This window comes from Cydia pomonella, chromosome 4 (assembly GCF_033807575.1).
Source record: "Cydia pomonella isolate Wapato2018A chromosome 4, ilCydPomo1, whole genome shotgun sequence".
Taxonomy (NCBI): Eukaryota; Metazoa; Arthropoda; class Insecta; order Lepidoptera; family Tortricidae; genus Cydia; species Cydia pomonella.
In genome coordinates this window covers 22,551,932-22,575,090 of record NC_084706.1, presented here as the reverse complement: position 1 = coordinate 22,575,090, position 23,159 = coordinate 22,551,932, and the positions used below count along the sequence as shown (strand labels likewise).

Genomic DNA, 23,159 nt, shown 5'->3' with positions numbered 1-23,159 from the left:
TGTACGACTAACCTGTGTTTGTAGTCGTCCCAACGGCCATAGCAGAGGTCGATGCCCCCGAGGAAGGCGACGCACTGGTCCACGACGACGATCTTCTCGTGGTGCGCCCAGAACAGGATCCCGCCGCGCGCGTGGTCTGGGTGACGGAAAACCTACGTTACCAATGTTCCAATTAACCTCGCGACTGCCACAATATTACGTAACTTAAGAGAAGAATAGCTTTTTGAATATAACGAAGTAACGGTAATTTTTCAATGAAATTCCATTTCTGGAGAAAACGTTTTCCTCTAACTAAATCTTAATTAGATCACTTTGATTTTGATGTCGATCGCTTCAGCATAATATTCTAGGTTTATAAGTCTCGCTTTGAAAAAAAAAATTGTTTTGCTTTCCAAATAAATAAATAAAAGGAAAACCTATAAACCTAGTTTTTCATTTTTTGAGAACGGATAATGTTTAGAAGTGGGAAAATGTTTTCTCCTTTTGTATGGAAGGTCACGTGCTATTCTTCCCTCTTAAGAAAATGTTAGTAAAGTTTTCTCAAAGCGTATTGTAAACTCTATTAAATATTGGTGGCGGCCAAAAGATTAACCGTTTCATGGACACAGACATATAATTTAAAAAAAAACTAGTATGCTTAGCTATAGTCTGTATCTTTGGGTTTTCAAAAAATTGTAAACAAAACACAATTAGGTATTTTATGGGACAAGAAAATTCTTCAAGTCAATTAATTCGATGTGCCAAAACTTACAGAAGTTTTACTACGGTACTTACTCAACATAACAACGAAGCTATAATCGTGCTACTAGTATTTTGTTAATAGGAATATTTCGAGATGATGTGATTAATCAATAGTAATTTAGTTTTGTAATATCTGCTATTATTTCGCCCTAGTAAAGAACCTAAAACGAGATTGAATTACCCATTTGAGGACAGATGAAAACATTACACGATTAAATGAACTAGGTTAAAGCTAAAACGATGAGGAACAGATCCAGACAGTTTTCTATTTTGCTGGTTAACTGATACATTTTTACATTTATTTAACTACTTAAAGATACACACTATAGTTTTGGCATAAATGTGAAATTTCTTATGGTAGAGGATCAACATATTTGCCTGTTACATGTGTCGAATACAGGATGGATTAACCCCTTCATCGCCAAGCACACGCTTCGTTTCACTGTAATATTAACCATTGTGCATTACAATAAGGTTTACAATGGCGCACTGTACATAATAACCGTGGCATTAAAACGCTTATACTCAAATTAGAATAAGTTTCTCAATATATTCATAGATTCGGGTCCAGCTTATGTAACTTAATTCAAACGTTTCACGTTATTTACTATGAATGATTTCAACACTTACTTAATACCTACTTGAATTTATCTTTGTTTAAATCTTAAAAAGTTTACCAACCTAAAATAGTACATTACGATACAAGTGCGAAAAATAGAAAATTCGAAACGAGTGGCGATAAATTAAAACACGACCGAAGGGAGTGTTTTAAATCGACACGAGTTGCGAATTACCTATTCGCACATGTATCGTACAACGTTTTACAGTACATATGGCCCTTTAAATGTTCGACACAGTAACGTAATATGCTACTTCTCGCACTAGTGCTATAAAGTAGCCCCATATGTACTGTAAACTTTGTTAAGCTTTTCCCCACTACCGCTGACTCCCTAGGTACAATTTCAAATTAATTTTAATCTTCTAGGTTACTTTATACTGATCCAACATTGGATCGATGGAATTCCAAAAGTTAGATTACCCAATAATTACCTTAATATTCTCGCTGGCCAATCTGCTCTTGCTGTAGAAACTGTTGATGCCGAGCGCCATCCCCACTTCCTTGTACAGCATTATGAAGATCTTTACGCCTTGGGCCTGAAATAAAATCGATTGTTAATACATTAAATGCGCGTAGCAATCTCGAGCGCGTAGTGATCCACTCGTAAAATGTACTTTTGCATAACAAGTCCCATGGGCTAGTGAATAGATCAGGCCATTTGCAAAATATTCTGTTTTTTGCAAGACTTCCTATGTGTCCGAGTATCTTTTGCAGATTGTCTTCTGCAAAACGTCCAATCCAAATCAACCTGCAATTATTTCAAATCTGGACCGATTTACTAATCCGCATTCATGTTTAGAGAGGTTCATGTTTTCTGCATTTGTTGGTTAGTTGAATGGAGAACTAATCGCGGAGTTTCAACGTTGATTTATTTACATCAATGCTACCGCAGACTGCGCCAGTAAAGTTTTTAAATATCGAACCACTCATAGTTTTTATCTTTCTGTATCGTATCCAGCCTCCAATAGTTCATAATAAGAGCAGGCGTCTTCATGTGTATGTCTAGACTGAGCCACCAATCCGCGATAAGTCTTTTTTAGCGAGTTTCATATCTACTGAGACTGTCGTTGAATGGAGAACATACCACAGAGGTTCCACATTGTTTTATATCGGATCGGAACAGATTTTCAAAAACTTCGAAATAACCATATACTTCGATTTATTTTATACTCCAAATGTAAGAATGAAATAATTAACGAATAACGAAAAAATAGTTTTCGTGCCATTACAAAAAATACCGTTTTCCGATCCCTGTTTTATACATAGATCCTACCGCGGACTGCGCCAGTTAGATTTGATATATTTACTGAACTCACCGCTTTTCTCTTCAACAAAGTATGAAGCTTCTAATAATTTCCATTAAGTGCAGGCCTCTTCATATATATCTCTGGACTGAGCCACCAATCGGCGATGAAACTTTTTAAATGAATGAGCTCCATGGCTTCTGCGACCGCACTAAGTCGATATATGAAAGGAACTCACCGCTTTCCTCTTCAGTATCGTATCCAGCCTCCAATAATTTCCATTAAGAGCAGGCCTCTTCATATATATCTCTGGACTGAGCCACCAGTCGGCGATGAATATTTCTTCCTGAGCGAGCTCCATGGCCTCGGCGACGGCGGCCAGGTAGGGCGAGCCGTCCACGAGGGTGCCCACCGCCGTGGCGGCGCGCGGCGGCGCGAACGAATGGTGGACGTTGGGGTGGGTGAATTCTCGAGCTATCAGAATAAGATAAGACGTGACGTGATACATTACTGTTGAAACCAGGTTATTCTAGCCGAATGTATGAGTAGCCGGCTTAAAAATACGAGACTCCACTATATCAGTATGCGAAGAAGCCAAATTACGGTCGTATTCTATACAAAGAACTATGTCTAGTGAACTTTTCTAGAAAACAATACTGGGAAAAACTCATGCATCTCTTTCTTTGTGTTCAAAATGTTTAATAATAGTACATTATTGCACAGGCCGGGAACGAGCAATTCGTGGATGAGTGTCGATTTTCGATTGCGATCGACGCGTAGTGGAGTCCGACAAAGACGAATCCACGAATTGCTGTTCCTGCCGAGGCATGTATGGTGCTTTTTTCCAAACATACGAGGAAATAAGGTAATACAATCATCACTCAGCACTCACATCGAACCTTCACATCAGAAACGTCACAAACAATTTCCTTCTTATTTTATTTAAAAAAAGTTAAAGGCACAACTTATTCTGCCATTAAGTACCATTCAATATAATTGTGCAATATAAGCTATATGTACACGCCCGACGTCTTTAAAAATATAAAAGTTATATACTGTTTGATTTTATTAAGCAATATTCGCACGATCATACACGATGGTCTTGTAAGAACGAGACATGACACAGCTTGAAATGATGCTGACCTGACCGGCTCGTGTAGACGCAGCCCGCGTAGACGCAGCATTGGCTGTTTAGATTTTTCTTAGTGGATACGTGTTTTTAAAAAGTAAAAAACAATAAAGTAATACCTTGCCGTCCGCTAAAACACGACAGTAATGATTTGAATTTTTTTTATTTAAGTTTGACCATAATAAGGTGAATATTTTCAAGCATATTAGAGAAAAGTTTAATACTATCATTAGACAGAACGGAGGCGCCTACCCGCCCACGCGCTTCGACAGCAGATTGACAGTCTATTACTACTACTATTACAATTTTAAATAAAAAAACAACTTTTGCCATGGTTACATATACTAAAATATTCTCAACGGACTCCCTAAGGAGTTTACACACACAGACGTGACGTACACACATAGATAATATACTGAAACTATTTCCGTAGCATGGCGAGTCTGCCCAGTGCTTATGTGATGCTGTATCTCCTATATCCCATCATCGAATGTATACTTCCTAGAGTGAATTTCAAAGATGATCAAATTACCAGTCTGATTGGTAACAGCCTTGAGGTACTGCATCCACTCCTTGCTCTTCCGTTTCGTCCAGCATTTGATGACCATCTGCCGGCTCTGGTTCAGGATTTGCAGGCCATGGTTCAGACCGGTGGAGTACATGCCGCTTGATACTTCGAAGCTGAAAAATATAGGTACAGTCAGCGGTAGACACAGTAGTTCAATATTTTACGAACATTCAAAGATCTCCATGAAATGCTTGAATTGTTTGGTCCATTGATAAAAAAAGCGGCCAAGTGCGAGTCGGACTCGCCCATGAAGGGTTCCGTACCATTTATGACGTATTAAAAAAACTACTTACTAGATCTCGTTCAAACCAATTTTCGGTGGAAGTTGGTATGGTAATGTAAATGCATGTATATCATATATTTTTTTTAGTTTTATCATTCTGTTATTTTAGAAGTTACAGGGGGGGGGGACACTCATATGTAGATATTAATTCAGCGCCTCATATGATACATATTAGTTTATGTAGTGCATGAATATTATTGCGCGAAATCATAATGCTTAGCTGATATGTTAAAAATTGTTGATCGATAATTATGAATAAATCTATGAAATCATGCGAGACAACCTTGAAAGTTTAAACCGACAAATGTTAAAATATTAGCACATGGCTTGTCCGGAAACTGTACTCACATTTTAATGAGCTGCATGGAATAAAAATATCAGATGGTTATTAGAGTTTACAACTATCTAATAGTAGATTGTATAACAAAGGCATAAAGCGATCCATTTTTATCCGAGGCAATTTAGTCGAGGATCAAAATCTACATTTATGCTTTTCACTTCGATTGAGAGGAAAATATACAAATATTTTTTGTTCATAGTTTGTCCGTGTTCAAGAACAAAGTTCGGCAAATTTTGTTTTCTAGAAATTGATCAATTTGGTTCCAGTCATATTTTTCATACTTTTGTATGTTTTCTTACCTTACTTGCATGTAGTACACAACTAAACCGGTAATTTATAATTGCGTAATTTACATTTCTATGTAATAGTTTTCTTAGTAATGTAGGAAACTTTAGGCCTATTTTTAGTTCATTTATTTTAAATATATTTGTAAAAGGCTGTTTGTTTTCTAAAAAAATAAAAAAAATAATTTCCAATATTTTAGGTTATTTTACCGTATTTGTTCAATACTAAAGAAAATCTTACTCGGCCCGGACGGGGGCGCGCTGGAAGGGCTGGCAAGCAGTATGGCAGATTTTGAACTTTATTGTTAATTTAATAAGAGTCGTAATAGATTATTTTACTTTATGCTCTAGAGCATAATAAGCACTTTTATGTCGCTGACACGCGACTAAAATATCAATTTTACGGGTATAAGAAGTGAAAAGCATATTTCTATTCCTACACTCCATTCCAGATAGGATAAGGCAGAAGAAAAATTATTTCTTTATAGTGATTTTTTTGAGGATGTCGTTCAAATCGCTCAATAAATAACATTATTTCTCAATCACCTACCCAATTTATCCATCAATCATTTTAGAGTTTTGGTAAAGTGGAACTTTACCTACTTTACTTGATGAAGACCATATAGTGATAGCATACTATTCTGTGAAGTCAGACTTTTTAACCTCTGTTGGTCCTATTTTTTTTAACTGGATGCTTTTTTGGACTTACCCCTGGTCGAACAGCATGACGGCCTTGACGGAGCCGTCGCTGGGCCGCAGGTAGCCGAAGAACGTGTCCTTGACGAACAACCACCGCTCCTGCCACTTCGCGCAGACCAGACCCGTGCAGAAATAGTTACATCTGCAATAACACCATTTATTGATTAAGGTGCATTGTATCTTTAGGTATTTAAATAAAAGTAAACAAAATCTACGCTCAAATGGCTCCTGAAGCCAGTCGAGGGTAGATAAAAACGTTACATGACCAAATAATGTAGAATGTAGGTAAAAGACAGGTCTTTCATTAACAGATTCTGGCGGTTGGCAGTTTGTATTTGGTTGGTTAAATGTTATAACTACCCGGAAATGTACAAAATTGCTTTTAAAACAGCCTAATGTTATTTTTGATCGAACTCGGGATTACTTGATTTTGTTAAAAATAACATTTTAATATTAATGATAACCGCGATCCCGGGAACGCACGGCTGTCCGCTCAGTGCTCAGCGCCTTATAAAAGACGCAGTTATCCCATGGGGCACTTACCTCGGCCTTAACCTTTTGAACGCGACGCCTGTCGTACGCGGCGAGTAATCGTGAACCTTGTCGGTACGCATGAAGGTTGATATTGGGCTGTAGCCGCGCGCGTCATATGACGTCTTTGGCGGTCAAAAGGTTAATATGCCTAAATACATAGAACTTATGAGCAAATATATCTGATAGGCACATAAATGCCTTTGCGGGATTCGAACCTAGTCATGTATAGAACACCGATAGAAAGAGGGCAGAATAAGCGTCTACATATGATATATTCTTACCTAACACAAACTGCAGTTCCTAGTAGTCCAAAGCAGTTACACCCTGCTTGCCCAGGTTGGGTGGAACCCGTTCGTTTTAGCACCATGCCTTCTTTGCCTTTACACCCGAAATCTGATATGAACGACAGGTTTGACACTTCGAGGAATTTGACCTGTCGATAGATAAATTGATCGATAAGTATACAATAACTTGGAAAATTGAACAAACACATACTCAAAGCACTTTAAGGTTTCCAAACCTACTTTTATTCAGGTATTTATTCAAAACAAAAAACCTAATTGTTCAAAACAAGGAACCCGATCTTTGTTACTAGTAAATAATTACAGGGATTTTCACGTGTTTGATTGAAAACTGCTTCTCAAGAGCTGCAAGAACTGTTTATGAACGATGACACAAAATAGATAGGTACAGAAATCAATCTATTGTACAAAGTGCGCTCGAGCAACGCACACATAGACACTGTTCACAGACACGATATCTCGGACTGGTTAGGATTGGTTTGTGCTTAAGGTAATTGCCTCGCACGTTATGTCCTCGCTCTCTCGCTCTGGTGGACCCGCCTAATCCTGAATATTACTTTAGTAATGGTAATATGTCAGATAAAGATAAGAACAAGAAAGCTTTTTTTTCAAGTAGGCATATATTATTACAATGAGCTTAATGTCGAATAAAGCTACGCCGACCCTAACCCTACACCTCTTACCCGAGAAGATTTAAATCCCTCCTAAATTGTTGAACTAAAACTCATACAAACCACTCTGTAATAACTTACCGTCTCGTGATGGTTTCTATAAATAGAAATATTGAGTAAATTGTATAAATATTCTTCTAGCTGCTTCATTCTTAGTTGTATTCCCTCGTATGTGACCATCACCTCTGGTTTCTTAGGAAATCTGAAACAGAGGATCTTTCTTCTTTCAACAGTCTCAGCGAATAAAGAACCGATGAAAATGACATGAAAAATACATCTATCTTTCAAACGCCCCCGTTTTTTAAATAAAACATAGTATCTTTCCTTGCGGATCTTTTTGATATTTGACAAATTGAACACATATCATCACGAAAGAATAAAGATCAAAGTCAAATGGCGTTCTAAAAGTTTTAATTATGTGTCGAAAGATGGCAGTAAATTAACGTCGATACAAAGTTTTCTTTGAAAATACACCTCTATTTTAAAATTATCTTTGGTAGCAGGGCTATATGAAATCAGTCAATTCGTGACACTGAAAGACTCTGAATTGACAAATGTCCATAGGCTGCGGCGATCTCTTATAATCGAGTTGGTCATACGTCTGTTAGCCACTATTATAGAATAAAACACATTATTCTTACCTGGGCAATGCGCCTTTTCTTTTTCTCGGGCGCGCCATTTTCTTCGACTGACTTCGTGGTAAGGCCTCCAGTGCAACCTTAAAATAATACAAAATAGGATTATTTAGATGAATTATTTATTTAATCTTTATTGGCAAGTTAGTTAGTTATAATGGGCATTTTCCGCAAATCGACAACCATTTTGCGTGAAAACGAGGTAGCACTACTCTAGCCACCCCAACTCCTCCACGAAACCTAGCAGTGTCTTCATGTTGCTGCCTTCTTTAGTGAGTACGGAGTCCCTATTTAGCAAAGTAATATTTTTTGTTTTAATTCCATATGCTGGTAGCGTTACCTTCTCGGCCTTCTCCTCGTCGTGGAGCGTGTTCTTGAAGCTGGCGCGGCGCGACTTGTGCGTCTTGGTGGGGAAGGGGATGTCGAGCGACGCGCGGTACAGCGTCAGCTGCTGGTGCAGGTACAAGATGTGCTTGTAGCGCTTGCGGACCGTCCATGTGAAGTCGCCGTGTTGGAGGTTTATTGTGTATCTGTGGAAAATTAAAAGGAATTTAAAATTAAGAGGGAATATTAGTGTTCATTAATACAAACGTTCTCGACTTTCTGCCTGGATAAAAGCCCTAAATTATTACTTTCGAATGAGTTCATTATTACCAGTACCTGTGTTTGTACTTTTTGCTGTTTATGATATTCTTGTTTTTATAATAACTAGGTTACTTCATACAGCGCAAAAAAGGGCCAAATAAATGCGCCGTAAACAAACGCTTAGCATACAAAATCGGCAATAAAAAAACGCAAAAATCAAAACGGTCAGACATAGATAATTTCTTTCTCACTCCGTTCCATTTTTACTATTGGTTAAGTTTTGGAGGAGGAAAATGTCGTGAATGAAACCTCGATTTCTAAGATTTTTACACCGGATTTTTGGACGGAGCTGCAGTTGTCCTTATAGCACATTTTTGAGGCTCCGCTCGCTAATATTTCCTCTTAAAGACTTACAACCAAACGCTCTTATTCATAAAACTTTAAAACCTTTCTTACAAATCCATAAGTCTAAATGACAGACAAGACAAACAAACCATTCACTGCCACGAACGCGCTAGGTGTGTTCATTTTGTATTGGAAATGGGACGCTTGCCACTGAAAATGGTAATAGCTAATTGACGCCTGTAGCGCGTTTTTGGATTACGCCATTACAGCCTTATTCATAAAACTGAGTGGATAAACCTCCGTAAAATATTCTCTTCTTAACAAACATAAATGTGACAATGACGGATAAGGACAAAATATTACCAAAGGCGTGTTAATTTTTATATACGCTTTTAAAAATAACGGTATTATCCTTTATTAGTTGAATGTGTCGAAATCTAGTCAAAGGTCGCTTACCATAAGGACGAGATTTGCTTGTATCTTTATACGAATAAACTGTCAAAGCGTCCTTATGGCAAGCGACAAAGTGGGACTTTTTGCTTGGAATCGATACGAATTATGTTTTACTAGGCGTTTCCTGCGAATTCGAATTCGTATGAGCACCAGCGACAGCGTGTACTGGACTTGGCGGTAGGTAAGTGCTAACACTAATAAAACCGGCCAAGAGCATGTCGGGCCACGCTCAGTGTAGGGTTCCGTAGTTACTCTTCCGTCACAATAAGCTAAACTGGAGCTTAAAGTATAGTAAATTGTTAACCAAGGGATGACACGGTACCTTCCACCCGAGTTAAACAAATAGGCATATTTGCATAATCAGTACCTAATTAAAGTAAGTCTTTTTAATATGAAGGGAAAACTTTTTGCTATAACTCAAAAACAGCTAAACTGATCATGTCCGCTATAGTTTTCATTTAATGTCTTTCTTAAGCTCTACTTCCACGATTTTTTTCATATTTTTTGGACCTATGGTTCAAAAGTTAGAGGGGGGGGGACACATTTTTTTTTTCTTTCGGAGCGATTATCTCCGAATATATTCACTTTATCAAAAAATGTTTCTTGAAAACCCCTATTAGTTTTGAAAGACCTTTCCAACGATACCCCACACTCTAGGGTTGAAGCGAAAAAAAAAATTCACCCCCACTTTACGTGTAGGGGAGGTACCCTAAAAAACATTAAATTTTTAGATTTTATTGTACGACTTTGTCGGCTTTATTGATTTATATATCCATGCCAAATTTCAGCTTTCTAGCACTAACGACCACGGAGCAAAGCCTCGGACAGACAGACAGACAGACAGACAGACAGACAGACAGACAGACAGACGGACATGGCGAAACTATAAGGGTTCCGTTTTATGCCATTTGGCTACGGAACCCTAAAAAACGTGTAAAACTAAATTATAAATATATATTATGTTATAGTATAGCCCCAATCTTCAGCCCTTAACTGGCTTGAGTACCCGATATTTTTAACAAAGGTATGAGCGCACTTTGCATATGTCAAATCAAAACAATGACTAATCATAATCAATGTTCGATAGCGTTTATTAGATAGATTATAGATAGTGTTAATTAATAAAAAAAAGTGTTATGACGCCTAGCATGACGCATGCCGAAACTGCAAGAATTTAATAATAACCCCAGCTAATTAAAGCATTTGATACGATAACGACATTTGGACAACTTTTACTTATATTATAACTGCGAACGTAACTGTCAGTCTGTTTGCTTAACACATTAACTGCTAGAGGTGTTAATTTTGTATTGGAAATGGGGCGCTTGGTATGGCACTGAATGTGTTAAAACCACTGAACGTATTAGGGTAATTTGGTATGAAAACAGTTCAACTCGGTCTAAGACATAGGTTAGTTTTTAGAGTAGACATTGTGGGCCGAAGATAGTGATATGTATTCTTGAACATGTTCTTTTGTTTTTCTAACGTTATGATATATCTTTAAAACGTAGTCATGTTTTGTTTGATCCTGGTAATTTCACATCTATGCATGTTTTACCTGTCCAGTAATCTCGAGTACCTATCGCCGATACTGTCAACTGATAGTTCGTAAACCTTATAGCAAGGACTTAAGGTCCACGGACGGTTAATGTTGCTGTTAATATATTGAATGCTTAATGGATGAGTAACGCAGTACACTGTGACTCAACAAACCAATTACCTTAATTAAACTAGTGCTCAATGTTTTCAATCAATTTCAGTCTTATACGGTGCCGTCTGCAGGGCAAGGCCCAATTTTATTATTATTATTTAAGTAGTCACTCTTCGTAATCGCTACAAAATGCAGTCAGGTAGGAAGTTTGTGTTTAATAGGAATTTCAAAGTAATTACATAGTATGAACTCTTGATTTCCTACAGGAAAACACCGTTATCGTATCGTAAATATAGCCGTTCGTTTTGTAGCTCGCCCCGAATGGCTAATCCTTTGTCTATTGTAAGTTAAACTGCACGTGCTACTACTTACAAAAAATAATTCTAATAGGCACCTGAGCGCGGGCTAGTCCAACGCTAAAAAAACAATGTAATTGCGCTCTCTGATAACGTCCCTTTGTTACGCATCTCGATGACACATTTTAGACTGCTTGTGTAGCGTTCACACACATGTTCGTAGGGATCACACACAGCCTCGCAACATATTTTTCCATTAATTCATATTGAATCTTATTGCAATTTCCATAGGAGTTGTAATCCAATAACCGGTTAAAGTGACCGAACTATTTTTTTTGCAGTTGTGGTTTTACTTAATAAAAGACAAAAGATACGGGGCCAGCTACAAATAGAACGATTATACACAGCTCTTGATTTTACTACGGTAAAACAACGTTACCTGTTGTGAAATGCAGTTCGAGTCAAACGTCTATTATAGTAGAAACTTTTTAAAATGCAGGAGAGCTTGCCAGCCGACGAATCGTCTTTTGTTAAACCTGACCGCTAATTAACCTGTACTAAAATAAATGCATGAATAACATATGATTTCATACGAACCACTGTTCGTAAACCTTTTTCTAAAGACGGTAAATACGCTCATTTACCGTCTTTAGAAAAAGGTTTAAATTAGAATAGCACAAATTCAGTAGCTAACACTAACAAATTACCAGGTGGCCTTTATTATATTTCATTTTCAACATTATCTATGGCGAGTGTGTGCTATTCCAATTTGAACCTTAGTCTTAAGACATAAACTTGTTATTTGTATGAAATCTTATGTTTTTAATGCATCTCATTTTGCACAAGTTTTTAGCGGTTGGGTTTAACAAGGCAACAATGCCATTCATCGACAGATAAACTCTTAAGTGGATCCCAACATTTTAAAAGACTCGAAACCGGTTTTAAATACAGCATGCAGTAGGTAAATACCGGTTTGTTCTGGTTTTACTCCGAACTTTCATAAGAACGCGAACGTTTAAAGAACTTTGTTGTAACCTAAATAAGCTGGTCTATTCAAAGAGCAACAAGACGGCCTGCCCGCCTGTTGGTGTGCCACGTAAGCAAAGACACCCACATGGGTAGAAACCGGTTAATCTAACAGAAACTTCATGGAAATGTTCTCCTAAAACCGGTTTTAAATATACCGGTTTTACGCAAGAAACCAAAATTAAAAGTTTTTGCGCCAAGTACATAATAACGTTTTGGAAATTTAACCGGTTTCCGAGCATTGCTACTATAATACCATGGAAGTCCATGTAAAATTGCAAATTACTGAATGTTAATGAATCAGCGATACTCACAAATTAGGGTTAAGTAAGTGTGTAGTCACGCTGCGCTCGTTCTCTTCTATCCTAACCTTGATCTCCACGCCGGGAATGAACACTTTCCTGTGTACCGAGTTAAACTTGATCGGTGGGTCATGGACGGTTTTGTATGGCACGGAATTGGATTGTGTGGCTGAAACAAGGTTGTAACATATTAATCGATATGTCGGCGGCCGATCGTAAAATCCGGCAGATCATAAAATTCCCAGACATAACGAGAAACGTGAAAATCATTGTCTCATTCCCTGAGTCGACGCCTATTTCTGGACAGTTTGCAGTTTGTTTGAGTACAAAAAATAACAAACTTTAAATTCTATCAGCAGATAATTATCCAGTAATTAGAATGACACAGGCTTAACATTCTATAGACAATAGATATGCATAATGGTACTTGCCATTATTTCGTATCGATTATCTACAATATTTATTAGTTAGGTTTCTTATCCGATTGGATGAGTAATAAATATAAATGGCAGTAGTTATCGTATCTCGTATCACAGTTTTATTTTAAAACTGCGGCACTCTAGCATTGACAAACAAAGACGAAACTCACCTAATACTTAACTGAAAGCGAATTGTAACCGGTTTTTGGCAAAAAATCCGAAATAACCATATATTTAATATTATTTTATACTCGAAATGTAGGTCTCAGTTGTATTTTCAGACAATTGGAAATGAAATAATTAACAAAGAACGAAAAGATACCGTTTTCGTTCCCATACAAAAAAATACCGGTTTCCGATCCCTGTCTCGCTTTAACTTTAGAGAAGTGAGAAGTTACATGCGCATCGCTGGCCCTTTATATGAATATAAGGATGTATACCTACGTGAAATAAGTTGCGTTAAGCTACGGTTAATGACGAGTGTCTTTACCACGAGTTTACTTGTTATGTACAGGATACCCCGTTCAAGGCAGCCTATTTTAACGGACGGGTAACTACGGAACCCTACAGTGAGCACATGCTCTTGGCCAGTTTTTAACAGTTTAACCTTTTGAACGCCATGCCTATCGCACGCGGCGCGTAATCGTGAACCTTGTCGGTACGCATGAAGGTTGATATTGGGCTGTCGCCGCGTCATATGACGTCTTTGGCGGTCAAAAGGTTAACACACACTTACTTTGGCTTCACTTATAAGTTATAACTGTAAAAAAATATTGGAAGTCAATTTGAACCTACTTCTAATAGCCGTATCGATTTGAAACTTTGAAAATATCATAATGCAGATGCTAGTAATCAATCAATATCAAAACAATCTGGTACCATCGAGCTGATCTAATGATGGAGCCAGAAGACGCTTAGTGGAACTCTTTGATGGCTACCACCGTCCGGTAGTACCCTTAAAATTGTGCTCAGATGATTCGTTTTGACGAGTCTAATTCATTGGGGGTATTTACAGTTGGCAAAGAAGTGTTTTTGAAAATGAAATTAGCAGAAACATAAGCTATGCCCCCAGTCATCCATTGGCACTGCGTGCAATCCTCAAGCGACGTCAGACCAAAGTTCTATCTATCCTCGTAAAGCCCATCGTAAAAAAATCCCATTCCTACCCAAATTGCGATGGATTTAGGTAGTTTCTTTGAGAAAGCAGTGAAACAAAAGAAACGCTTCTTTATTTGGTTTATGAAAGGTTCTGTACCCCTAGTGTAAATAAATTCGATTTCCAAACGTGACGTACGCGTTTGCGTTTAGTCTCATTTTGTATTGGATTTCGAAAGAGCGCGCCAAGCGGGACGTTTTGGAAACTCAAAATCCTATACAAAATGAGACTTAACGCAAACGCGTTCGTCACGTTATGATGTCGATCAAAGTTACACTAGGGGTACAGATCAGTGCCCCTAGTGTAAATTTAGTCGATAGCGAAACGTGACGTACGCGTTTGCGTTAAGTCTCATTTTGTATGGGTTTTTGAACTGCGCGCCAAGCGGGACGTTTTGGAAAGTCAAAAATCTCATACAAAATGACACTTAACGCAAACGCGTACGTAACGTTTCGCTGTCGAAAATATTTACACTAGGGGTACAGTTTTAAACGGGTTATTCTCGCTAGTTGCCACCAAGTTGTTGACAGTAGTAGCTACTAGGATTTTTTTTTCCACCTTTTATCACTGGTAAATAAAAAATCCCACTAGTTACCACCAAACCGAGTTGGTTTGCACAAAAATCTCTGTAACAGGCATTACTCACCAACAGCATCAGTCTCTTCCTTCCCACTCTTATCAGTTTCAATCATTGACAGCGACTCCGGAACAGCCAGGCTCAGGTCAAAGTCGGAATCCGGCCCAGGATTGGAGTCGAACTTGGTGAACATCTGCAGGCAGTCCTGGGCTGATGATGGAGTCGGGGTGTCCATACCGTAATTTGTGTAGCTGTATAGTTCCTCATCTGGAATTATTGTAATTTTTTGGTTGACATCTGTGCAAATTTACTGATAGGTACTCTTTCAATCTTCTTTAGCTAATGCGCCACGAGAGCCTTGCATGAATTGTGCGAACTAGGCGCGCATTCCGACGTAAACATACGCTCGGCACACAGCGCATTCTCTAATTTTAGACGCACCTTTTGGTATTCATTTCTAATAGCTTCAAGAGTTTTGAATAGCGTAGATATCACAGCGTAAGTTAAAGTGCAACTACCTACTACGCGTAAAAACCCTAAGTTGATATTTATGCGTACCTAGTAAAAATCAATTCAAAACCGGTTCATTCCAATCGATATACTCGTAATATTTTGATGAATTAATCTGTTTTGGGCGACAGCGCTTACCGTGGCGCCCGCGCCGCCCAGTCGCGCGCCGCGTGCGTTCAGTCCGCGGCCTTATGTCCAAACCACAGCGCTACGTTACAAATCCAACGCATCACCAGTAACGTAAAGTTCCTGAGCCTACAGATACCTACTAGATGCGGTGAGATTTGGATTTTAATGAACATCTATCCTCGTACGGGCCTAATCATTTTAATTTGAACATTATTTTATAGTAAATTGGGATGAATTTCGTTTGTTTGAGAAAGCGATGAAACAAAAGAAAAGCAAATTTATTTTGATTTCAGAATGGTTCTAATTAGATTGAAACGGAGAGTACATAGTAATGCACATAGGGCCTTACGAGTCTATGCGTAAAAAAACTGAACCCTCGATGGATATCCCACAATTCCTGTCCAATAAAAACTGTCAGTGTTAGGTATTTAAAGTATGTAAAAAGGCACCTCAAACGTTACGCGAGAATAATAAAGGAAATTAAACCCCTCGTGAAATAAGGGTCAATTTTTTATCGATATCTATGCGGACTAAGTCGCGGGCGGGGTAATATGCTATTAATACACATAATAATTTCACCAACCCTAAGGGCTATGCCATAAAAGGTAAATAATAATAAAAATGTTTATTCAAAAATTTTAAACATAGGTACATAATAAAAGTACACAATAATGCTTACATACTAATTGGAAAGGAAAGTCGCAATGGGGATTTGGCAGTAGGAAATACTGCACTATTATTTATTCTGTTGTACTTCATTATGAAACGATTCATCCAACATTGAGGACAGCCCGAGAGACACAATAGAACTGAGAGTATAGAGATCAAGTCGTGCTGTTCGTCATGTACTTAATAAGTTTTTTACGCCTTTATGTACTCGGAAATGTGACAATAATAGATGGTCTAAATCTTGACTAGAAAGTATACTTGTGCACCGGAAACAACAGTCCGCAATGTTTTGTAAAAGTTGTACTAGGTCCTACCACACTCTTCATTCGTCTTTCCACTCACTGATTGGTCGACACTCAACCAATCATAGAGCACGAAGTTCAGTAGGTCATTCATGGTAGTGATTTTAATTCTTTTTAAAATCGGAAAGATTTTTTTTAAACACATCATAATTCTTTTATGTTTTGAATTTTGAGCTTAAGGCGGTATGAATATGAGATTGCTGTTTTTCGAAAACGTGTAATCTGTTAGATAGAATACTATATATAAGAGATAGGTTGTTTTGTCGACAACGTTTTCATCGAATATTATTTCATCGACAACGATTCATCGAAACTTTAGTAATATTGTTTGGCGTTATTTTATTTCAACTACTACTTATTAAAAATTATCTTACTACGTAGAAATACTAATTAACGAATATTACTTAATCGCTGATTTGTTTCAAATTATCTTAATTGGCACAACTATAAAACGTTGCAATTCATTTCTTCGAGTTGGTTAGGTTAGGTTAGAACTGCGACCCCCAAGAAAACGAACTGTTGCCAGAAGTGGGTTAGGTTAGGTTAGAACTGCGACCCCCAAGAAAACAAACTGTGGCCAGAAATGCCACATATTACATGTAAAAAAAATGAATTTAAAAAACCCGAAACGAAAAGCTATGACATGAATTTTATTGAAATAAGTCAACTACCAATTAAGACCTTGGTTCAAATTACCTATTATCGAGTCCTCGACGCAATGACTTGTCGATGAAATGAAAATACTTGAAACGTTGTCTTTTAAATAATATTCGATTAAATGTCTGTCGGCAATTCAATGGTAAACCAAGAGATATACTACAAGCAATTAGAGTGGCAAGTACTTTTGAACATGAATGTGAAATCATTTTTGTTCTATAGGCTAGTTTTAATACATTATTTATAATAACGTTATTATAATGTTTTTTAACTACAATAAACAACTATGCTGTTTGGCCTAAAGGTTGACTGGTAGAGAATGCCGCGTGGCATTAAGTCCGCCTCTTGTCACTGTATATTTTTTACTGTGCAATAAAGTTTAAATAAATAAAATAAATAAATAAACAATATTCTGGCCCACGCCTATTGTTAATGTTCCCTTAATATGATACCTACTCAATGCTAACCCTAAAATAAACACAAGGCTATCTCTTAATTTACGGAAATATTTTTAGGTTTTACTGTGACACATTTAAAATGGGTTTCACAGTAAAAACTAATAATATTATCTGATATCGTCTTAGCATTACCTGATATGACAACACAAGAAATCCTTAATAAATAATTAGCGGTATTAGTATTTATATTAGCATCATGAACATGCTCCCGGCAGCACTGGGCCGAAAGATCTGATATAAAGTATGGTAAATAGACGGGTCCACACCAGGGCCTGCATAACCGAAAAAATAACGATACCTTTATATAACGGTATGACGACATACCGGTTTAATCGGAACCATTTAGGTAGCCGAATAAATTTATATCGCTACCGAAAAATAACGGTACAGTTATCAGCGTAGGCGTCGTTGCCAAGCCGCCCGCGCCATGCGCCATCTTGGTTCCTATTGGATGAAGCTGTCTATGTAAATGTAAGCCTGTAAGCCTGTCAGCCCTTTTGATTTTATTTAATACTATCAGTTTAGCTATAATAACGGTTAAGTTAAGGTATTCGCTATGTGCACGACTGTCACGCAACCTAGCGTCCGCAAGTCTAGGGGAAAACGTCAATTCACTACATCTTATAAAAGTCCTCCAAAACTAAAAACTACTGAACGGATTTTCATACGACTTTCATCTATCAACAGAGTGATTCTTGAGGAAGGTTTAGGTATACAACTTGTTAAGGTTTTGTGTAAATTGGTTGAAATATAACGATGTTGTTGGAAAAAAACGCGCTGGCAAGGAGCTTGAATCGAAAACGCTGCCTAATCCGTTTGAGCTATAACCACACAATGTATGTTTGGCGGTTGGCGGGGTTATCTCTCATTCATAGGTCTACAAAAAAGTCCACGATGTTAAATGTCTATCTTTTAAGGATAACTTACTATACCCATTCTTAACTTCTACAAAAAGATCACGTAATATGTGGCATTTGTAAAGCTATTTACACGGATACATTATTAATAATTATCAAATTAAATACATTAGTTATATTAAGCATTTCATACAGATTACAATGCTCCCTTACACCATACAATTTAAATGCATATTTCAGGAGAAATAAAAAGTTAAAGTTTCATTTCGTGCCATATAACTTGTACGAAATGTTAAAGACGCTATCCGCAGTTAGTTCTAATTGTAACCACCTTATGCGCTGGGATCGCTTTTACTTACCCCCACCATGCACTTCGCACGGTCCCAATATACCGGAAAAAATACAGGTACCGTTATTTTAAAACGGAAGCGATACCTTTATATCAGAGCCGCGCGGCCTAACCGGTATAATGTATCGGTATCGTATTTTTATACCGCTACTATACCGTGTCTCCCTGTCACACTCACGTACGAATTTACAAGCGCGACAGAGAGGTAACACGTCGAACGTGGTTCGCGGTAGGCCCTCAGTTCCTGGTCCACACTGAGCGGACATACGCACGAGGCTATTTCCTACTACCTATTTAAAACGGCCAGTGTAGACGTGCCTCGGCCGGCGGAAATTGCCTCGCGCGTATGCTCGCTCTGTGTGGACGCGCCTAATTACGAGTTAATTGCCACAGCGAAAGTGTTAAAACATCCACAAATAATAAATGCGTCATACAAAATACCAGAACCATATATGCTTAACATTTTCTGGGGTTTCCCCACCTTTCAGTGAATTGAAATTTCCCCATTATTAATGAATTATATCATTAATCAAAATAAAATAAAAACAGTAATATGCAAATAATACAAAAAGAGGATAGAAAATGCACAAAAACCGTGTCGTGGCGGCTTAGAACCGTTTACCGGATAGTGTTGTAACTGCTCCCTCCATCAATGTTTTTTTAAAATAGATTGGACAAGTTGTTTTTAAAAAATAAGTTACACTGATTAGTGATGTAATACGACTTTACAAACTTTGAACTGTATAATACAGGACACTGTGTGACATAGGCTCATCAGCTAAATAGCTGCTCACCTATAATAATATAATAATAATATTCCGGATTGTATTTAGAGACAAAAATGTCATATTAACTTTTTCTTAATTTGCCTAGTTTCAGATTCAGAGTTAATACCAATTTGAAAAAAACATATTTTTATTGTTTCAGTGCATAACGCCTTTTTGATGGTGATGTCGCTACTATGGGACCTCGTCTAGACATCCTTATTGGCAGATATCAAAGTGACAAGGAACACTTTAAATAGCCAAGTTTTTATGAAAAACAGTGTACCAATTCATATTATTTCATAAATTTTCTAAGAACATGTAGTTACATATAAAAACATATGAAGAAACATTACATTACATTACACACATACATTGAATGTGGTTCGCGGTAGGTTCCCAGGAATAAATTTTTAGATTTTTTCCATTTCCTTACTGGCACCTTGTCTGTTACTTTAATGTTAATGCCTATTTTCGAATCATTTCAGTATTTTAAAATGCGAGTGTACATTAGACCACACTACCACTAGGTTAATAAAAATAAACCAGGCTACCATACCTCATAGCCATTAGCACAAATACTATATAATGGATAATAAATTCCTGATATCAGCAAAGCACTTAAACCACTTCAGACAAATAAACATTTAATTTTCAACATTATTAAAATAAACACAATATTTAATTTCATTGCATTATATGAACCACCACAGCAAGTGATTTTAGCCACAACAAAATTAAAAAAAACACTGGAAACTTAGAACAGATGTGTTCACATCACTATTTGGCAATTGGGCGTTTTCCATTTAAAAATAAAACACTACCTCGCTTGATTAGGTTGTGGAAGCTAAGTGTTAACTCTTTCGAAGCCATATGTTCCTGGTAGTTATGAATTTGAGGAAATTTCCGCAGGTGTACGCGGCACCCGTTTGCGCGGTACGTGATGTGTTGTCCATTACACGGTACAAATTTAACACTTGTGTACATAATCTCTCTGATAAGATAAATTGTAAGTGATATCGCATCTCAGTTTAATGACAATAGTCATCGGAATTGGTTGGTTCCGTGTCGGATTTAGCAAAAAAAATTACCTTGGCAGGGAAGACATGCCTCAATGCACAAGGCTAAGCTTTTTCAATAAAAACAATGTGAAAAATACTTACTAATAACTCGATTCGAATAATATTCCGATTTTAAAGGTTATCTGCACATGTTGGACTGATGTTTCACTAAGGTTGTCACTGTTTTAAGGTAATAATAATAATAAAACAGCAAATTATCGTATCATGGGAACTATTAGTTAGTTCAAGGCGATTTCAATAAAAACACTGTTCAAATTCAAAGCCGATGACGTCAACTGTCACCAGTGGTCATAAACCTTTTTTACGTTTGTTTATTATGATCTCGGGTAAGTCTGGTCGTTATTCTATTTTTTTTTACTGACTATTAAAAGGGACTCAATTCTTTTCACTAGTAATTCATGTTTTTTAATCTTTATTTGGCAAGCTAGCATCATCAGTAGAAAAAGACGGTAAAATTTAAAAAATATAGGCGCGAACGCGATGGATCCATATCCCGTACAATTTTTTATACATTTATACAAAGAGGCTTTGTGGCTCTCCAATATAAAACTACAACAATCTATACTACATATGTACTATTTATTTTATTTTAACTATGTCTTTGAGAACATTATAGAGAAACCCTGCCCTTCGGGGGCTGTAGATCATCTTAGAGGAGATGTTAGGATGCTATTGACTATGCCAAGGTCATAGCATCTGGCATTAAGTAAACAACGCTGTGCAGCACCTCAGCCGGTTCGGCGGCATTCCATTATAATGTGAAACACAATAGTCATCTTCAACTACTTAGTACAATCCGTGGCTCCAACAAGATGGCTGCGATTCTTCGAGGTCCCCAAATGTCAAATGGTATGGGTATGAAGAAGGGCCTTTAATTTATACATACCAAATTTCAGGACTGTTCCAGAGATTTCGAGGTTGTTCCTATTTCAGTTGTGCTAACTCTGTTCAAATTGATAATATATATAAGGCAAATCAATTATACGTGTCATAAACGTACCGTGGGGACCTTATACATCTCCAAAGTTAATGTATTAACCTTGGAGACTATATGTCTCTGTAATATTTTATAATATACTTGACTTGTTGGATACATTAGTTGTATTCTGTAGCATTAGTTTATGAAACTGCTAGCTTAGCAGTCTAGACGCGATTTATTTACTTAGTATAAATTTCATTTCGACACTTGGAGAGACTTTACACCCCCAAATCTTATTAGTATTAGTACTCTGACATTAGGGACCTTTTACATCTCCAGATTTAATGTATTAATAACTATAGGGATTATACATCTCTGTTGTATTGTAGTAATTATTTATTTTAAGATTATTATGATATGATATAATGTTTACCCAGGTATTGACTGTTGTATTTATACATGTTGTTATATGTTTTTCGCGTTACTATATGATGTTGCTATGCTTGCAGAATAAATTTTAAATTTGAATTTTATAACTATTCATATATGTGACCAGAGCGCAACCTGAGGGCGAAAATTTAATCCTCCCAGTTCATTTTAGACAAAGATAAACATGGAGCCCACACAAGTGTGGGCTGGGTCGTTTTATACCATATGCCTCTTATGCGAGATCTTTTATCGAAATGTTGTTAATGTATTACATATGAGTTTTTCGGAGCTTATGTATGAAATATCATTTGATATTTTCCAGTCGCTTTTCGGTGAAGGAAAACATCGTGAGGAAATCAGACTAATCCCAATAAGGCCTAGTCTACTCTCCAGTTGGAAGGTCAGATGGCAGTCGCTTTCGTAAAAACTAGTGCCTACGTCAATTTCGGGATAAGTTGCCAAGCGGACCCCAGACTCTCAAGGCCGTGGCAAAATGCCGGGACAACGCGAGGAAGAAGAAGTTTTACAAATAGAGAGGAGAGGGATGGGGACACCTGCACCAACATTTAAGTATCGTATTTCTGCAACATGGAGATATATGTCAGTAAAGTCGACTATCTCCTAGATCCCTACAACCACTTCCCATACAAAAAGTTCATGAAGCGCGCTTATTGTTACGAAATTACGATTGTAAGTTACAATAAATACAACTCTCAACAAACTCATTGCCCTCATTGGACATCGGTCGCACTCGCAAGTTACAACACCGGCCTACATTAATAAAATGTTTTGGACTGATATTTGTGTTTTAATGAATTATTTAAAATTAGTTTGAATCTATGTCCGTAAAACGGCTTCTATGTTCAAAAATTTTAAATTTTCTGAATAATAAAAAAAATATATTTTCTTTTCCTAAACGTATAAAATTGTTCTCGACCACTGCACTACCTGTCCGCAACAAACCACGAACTGACCAACGTGACGTAGTGGTAGCGTTCGGAAATCGGAAATAGATTAAGTATATCGTTCAGAAATGTATCATTATCTCTAAAGGGTCTAGCAGGCTAAAGAAGGAGAAGTGGCCCCTGGGCTATAACCGCGAAAATCGAAGTTCGTCAATTGCGGGCATTTTTCTCTGTCACCCTAATTACGTCTTAGTGACAGTAAGAGAGAAA

At 37.3% G+C, this 23,159-nt stretch overlaps 1 protein-coding gene and 1 long non-coding RNA gene across 3 annotated transcripts in view; one reads left to right on the top strand and one right to left on the bottom strand.

Moving 5' to 3' along the window:
* The window catches only part of LOC133517272 (phospholipase D2), a 40,967-nt gene extending 20,271 nt beyond the window's left edge, over positions 1 to 20,696 (bottom strand). The window contains exons 1-12 of the mRNA XM_061850506.1: positions 20,379 to 20,696; positions 14,929 to 15,126; positions 12,720 to 12,876; positions 8,390 to 8,579; positions 8,056 to 8,132; positions 7,496 to 7,616; positions 6,723 to 6,874; positions 5,918 to 6,049; positions 4,266 to 4,414; positions 2,843 to 3,078; positions 1,792 to 1,896; positions 13 to 152 (exon numbers count right to left, since the gene is read on the bottom strand). Coding sequence (XP_061706490.1) covers positions 13 to 152; positions 1,792 to 1,896; positions 2,843 to 3,078; positions 4,266 to 4,414; positions 5,918 to 6,049; positions 6,723 to 6,874; positions 7,496 to 7,616; positions 8,056 to 8,132; positions 8,390 to 8,579; positions 12,720 to 12,876; positions 14,929 to 15,126; positions 20,379 to 20,541 — 1,820 coding nt within the window. The 5' untranslated portion in view covers positions 20,542 to 20,696. The remainder of the gene's footprint in view (positions 1 to 12; positions 153 to 1,791; positions 1,897 to 2,842; positions 3,079 to 4,265; positions 4,415 to 5,917; positions 6,050 to 6,722; positions 6,875 to 7,495; positions 7,617 to 8,055; positions 8,133 to 8,389; positions 8,580 to 12,719; positions 12,877 to 14,928; positions 15,127 to 20,378) is intronic.
* LOC133517273 (uncharacterized) lies at positions 20,696 to 22,784 on the top strand. 2 transcript variants are annotated; one of them, XR_009799349.1, is made up of 2 exons: positions 20,696 to 20,805; positions 22,307 to 22,784. It is a non-coding gene; the product is annotated as an uncharacterized LOC133517273 (long non-coding RNA). The 2 variants fall into 2 exon arrangements; XR_009799348.1 differs by having other exon boundaries at positions 20,702 to 20,962.
* The last annotated feature ends 375 nt before the right edge of the window (positions 22,785 to 23,159 follow it).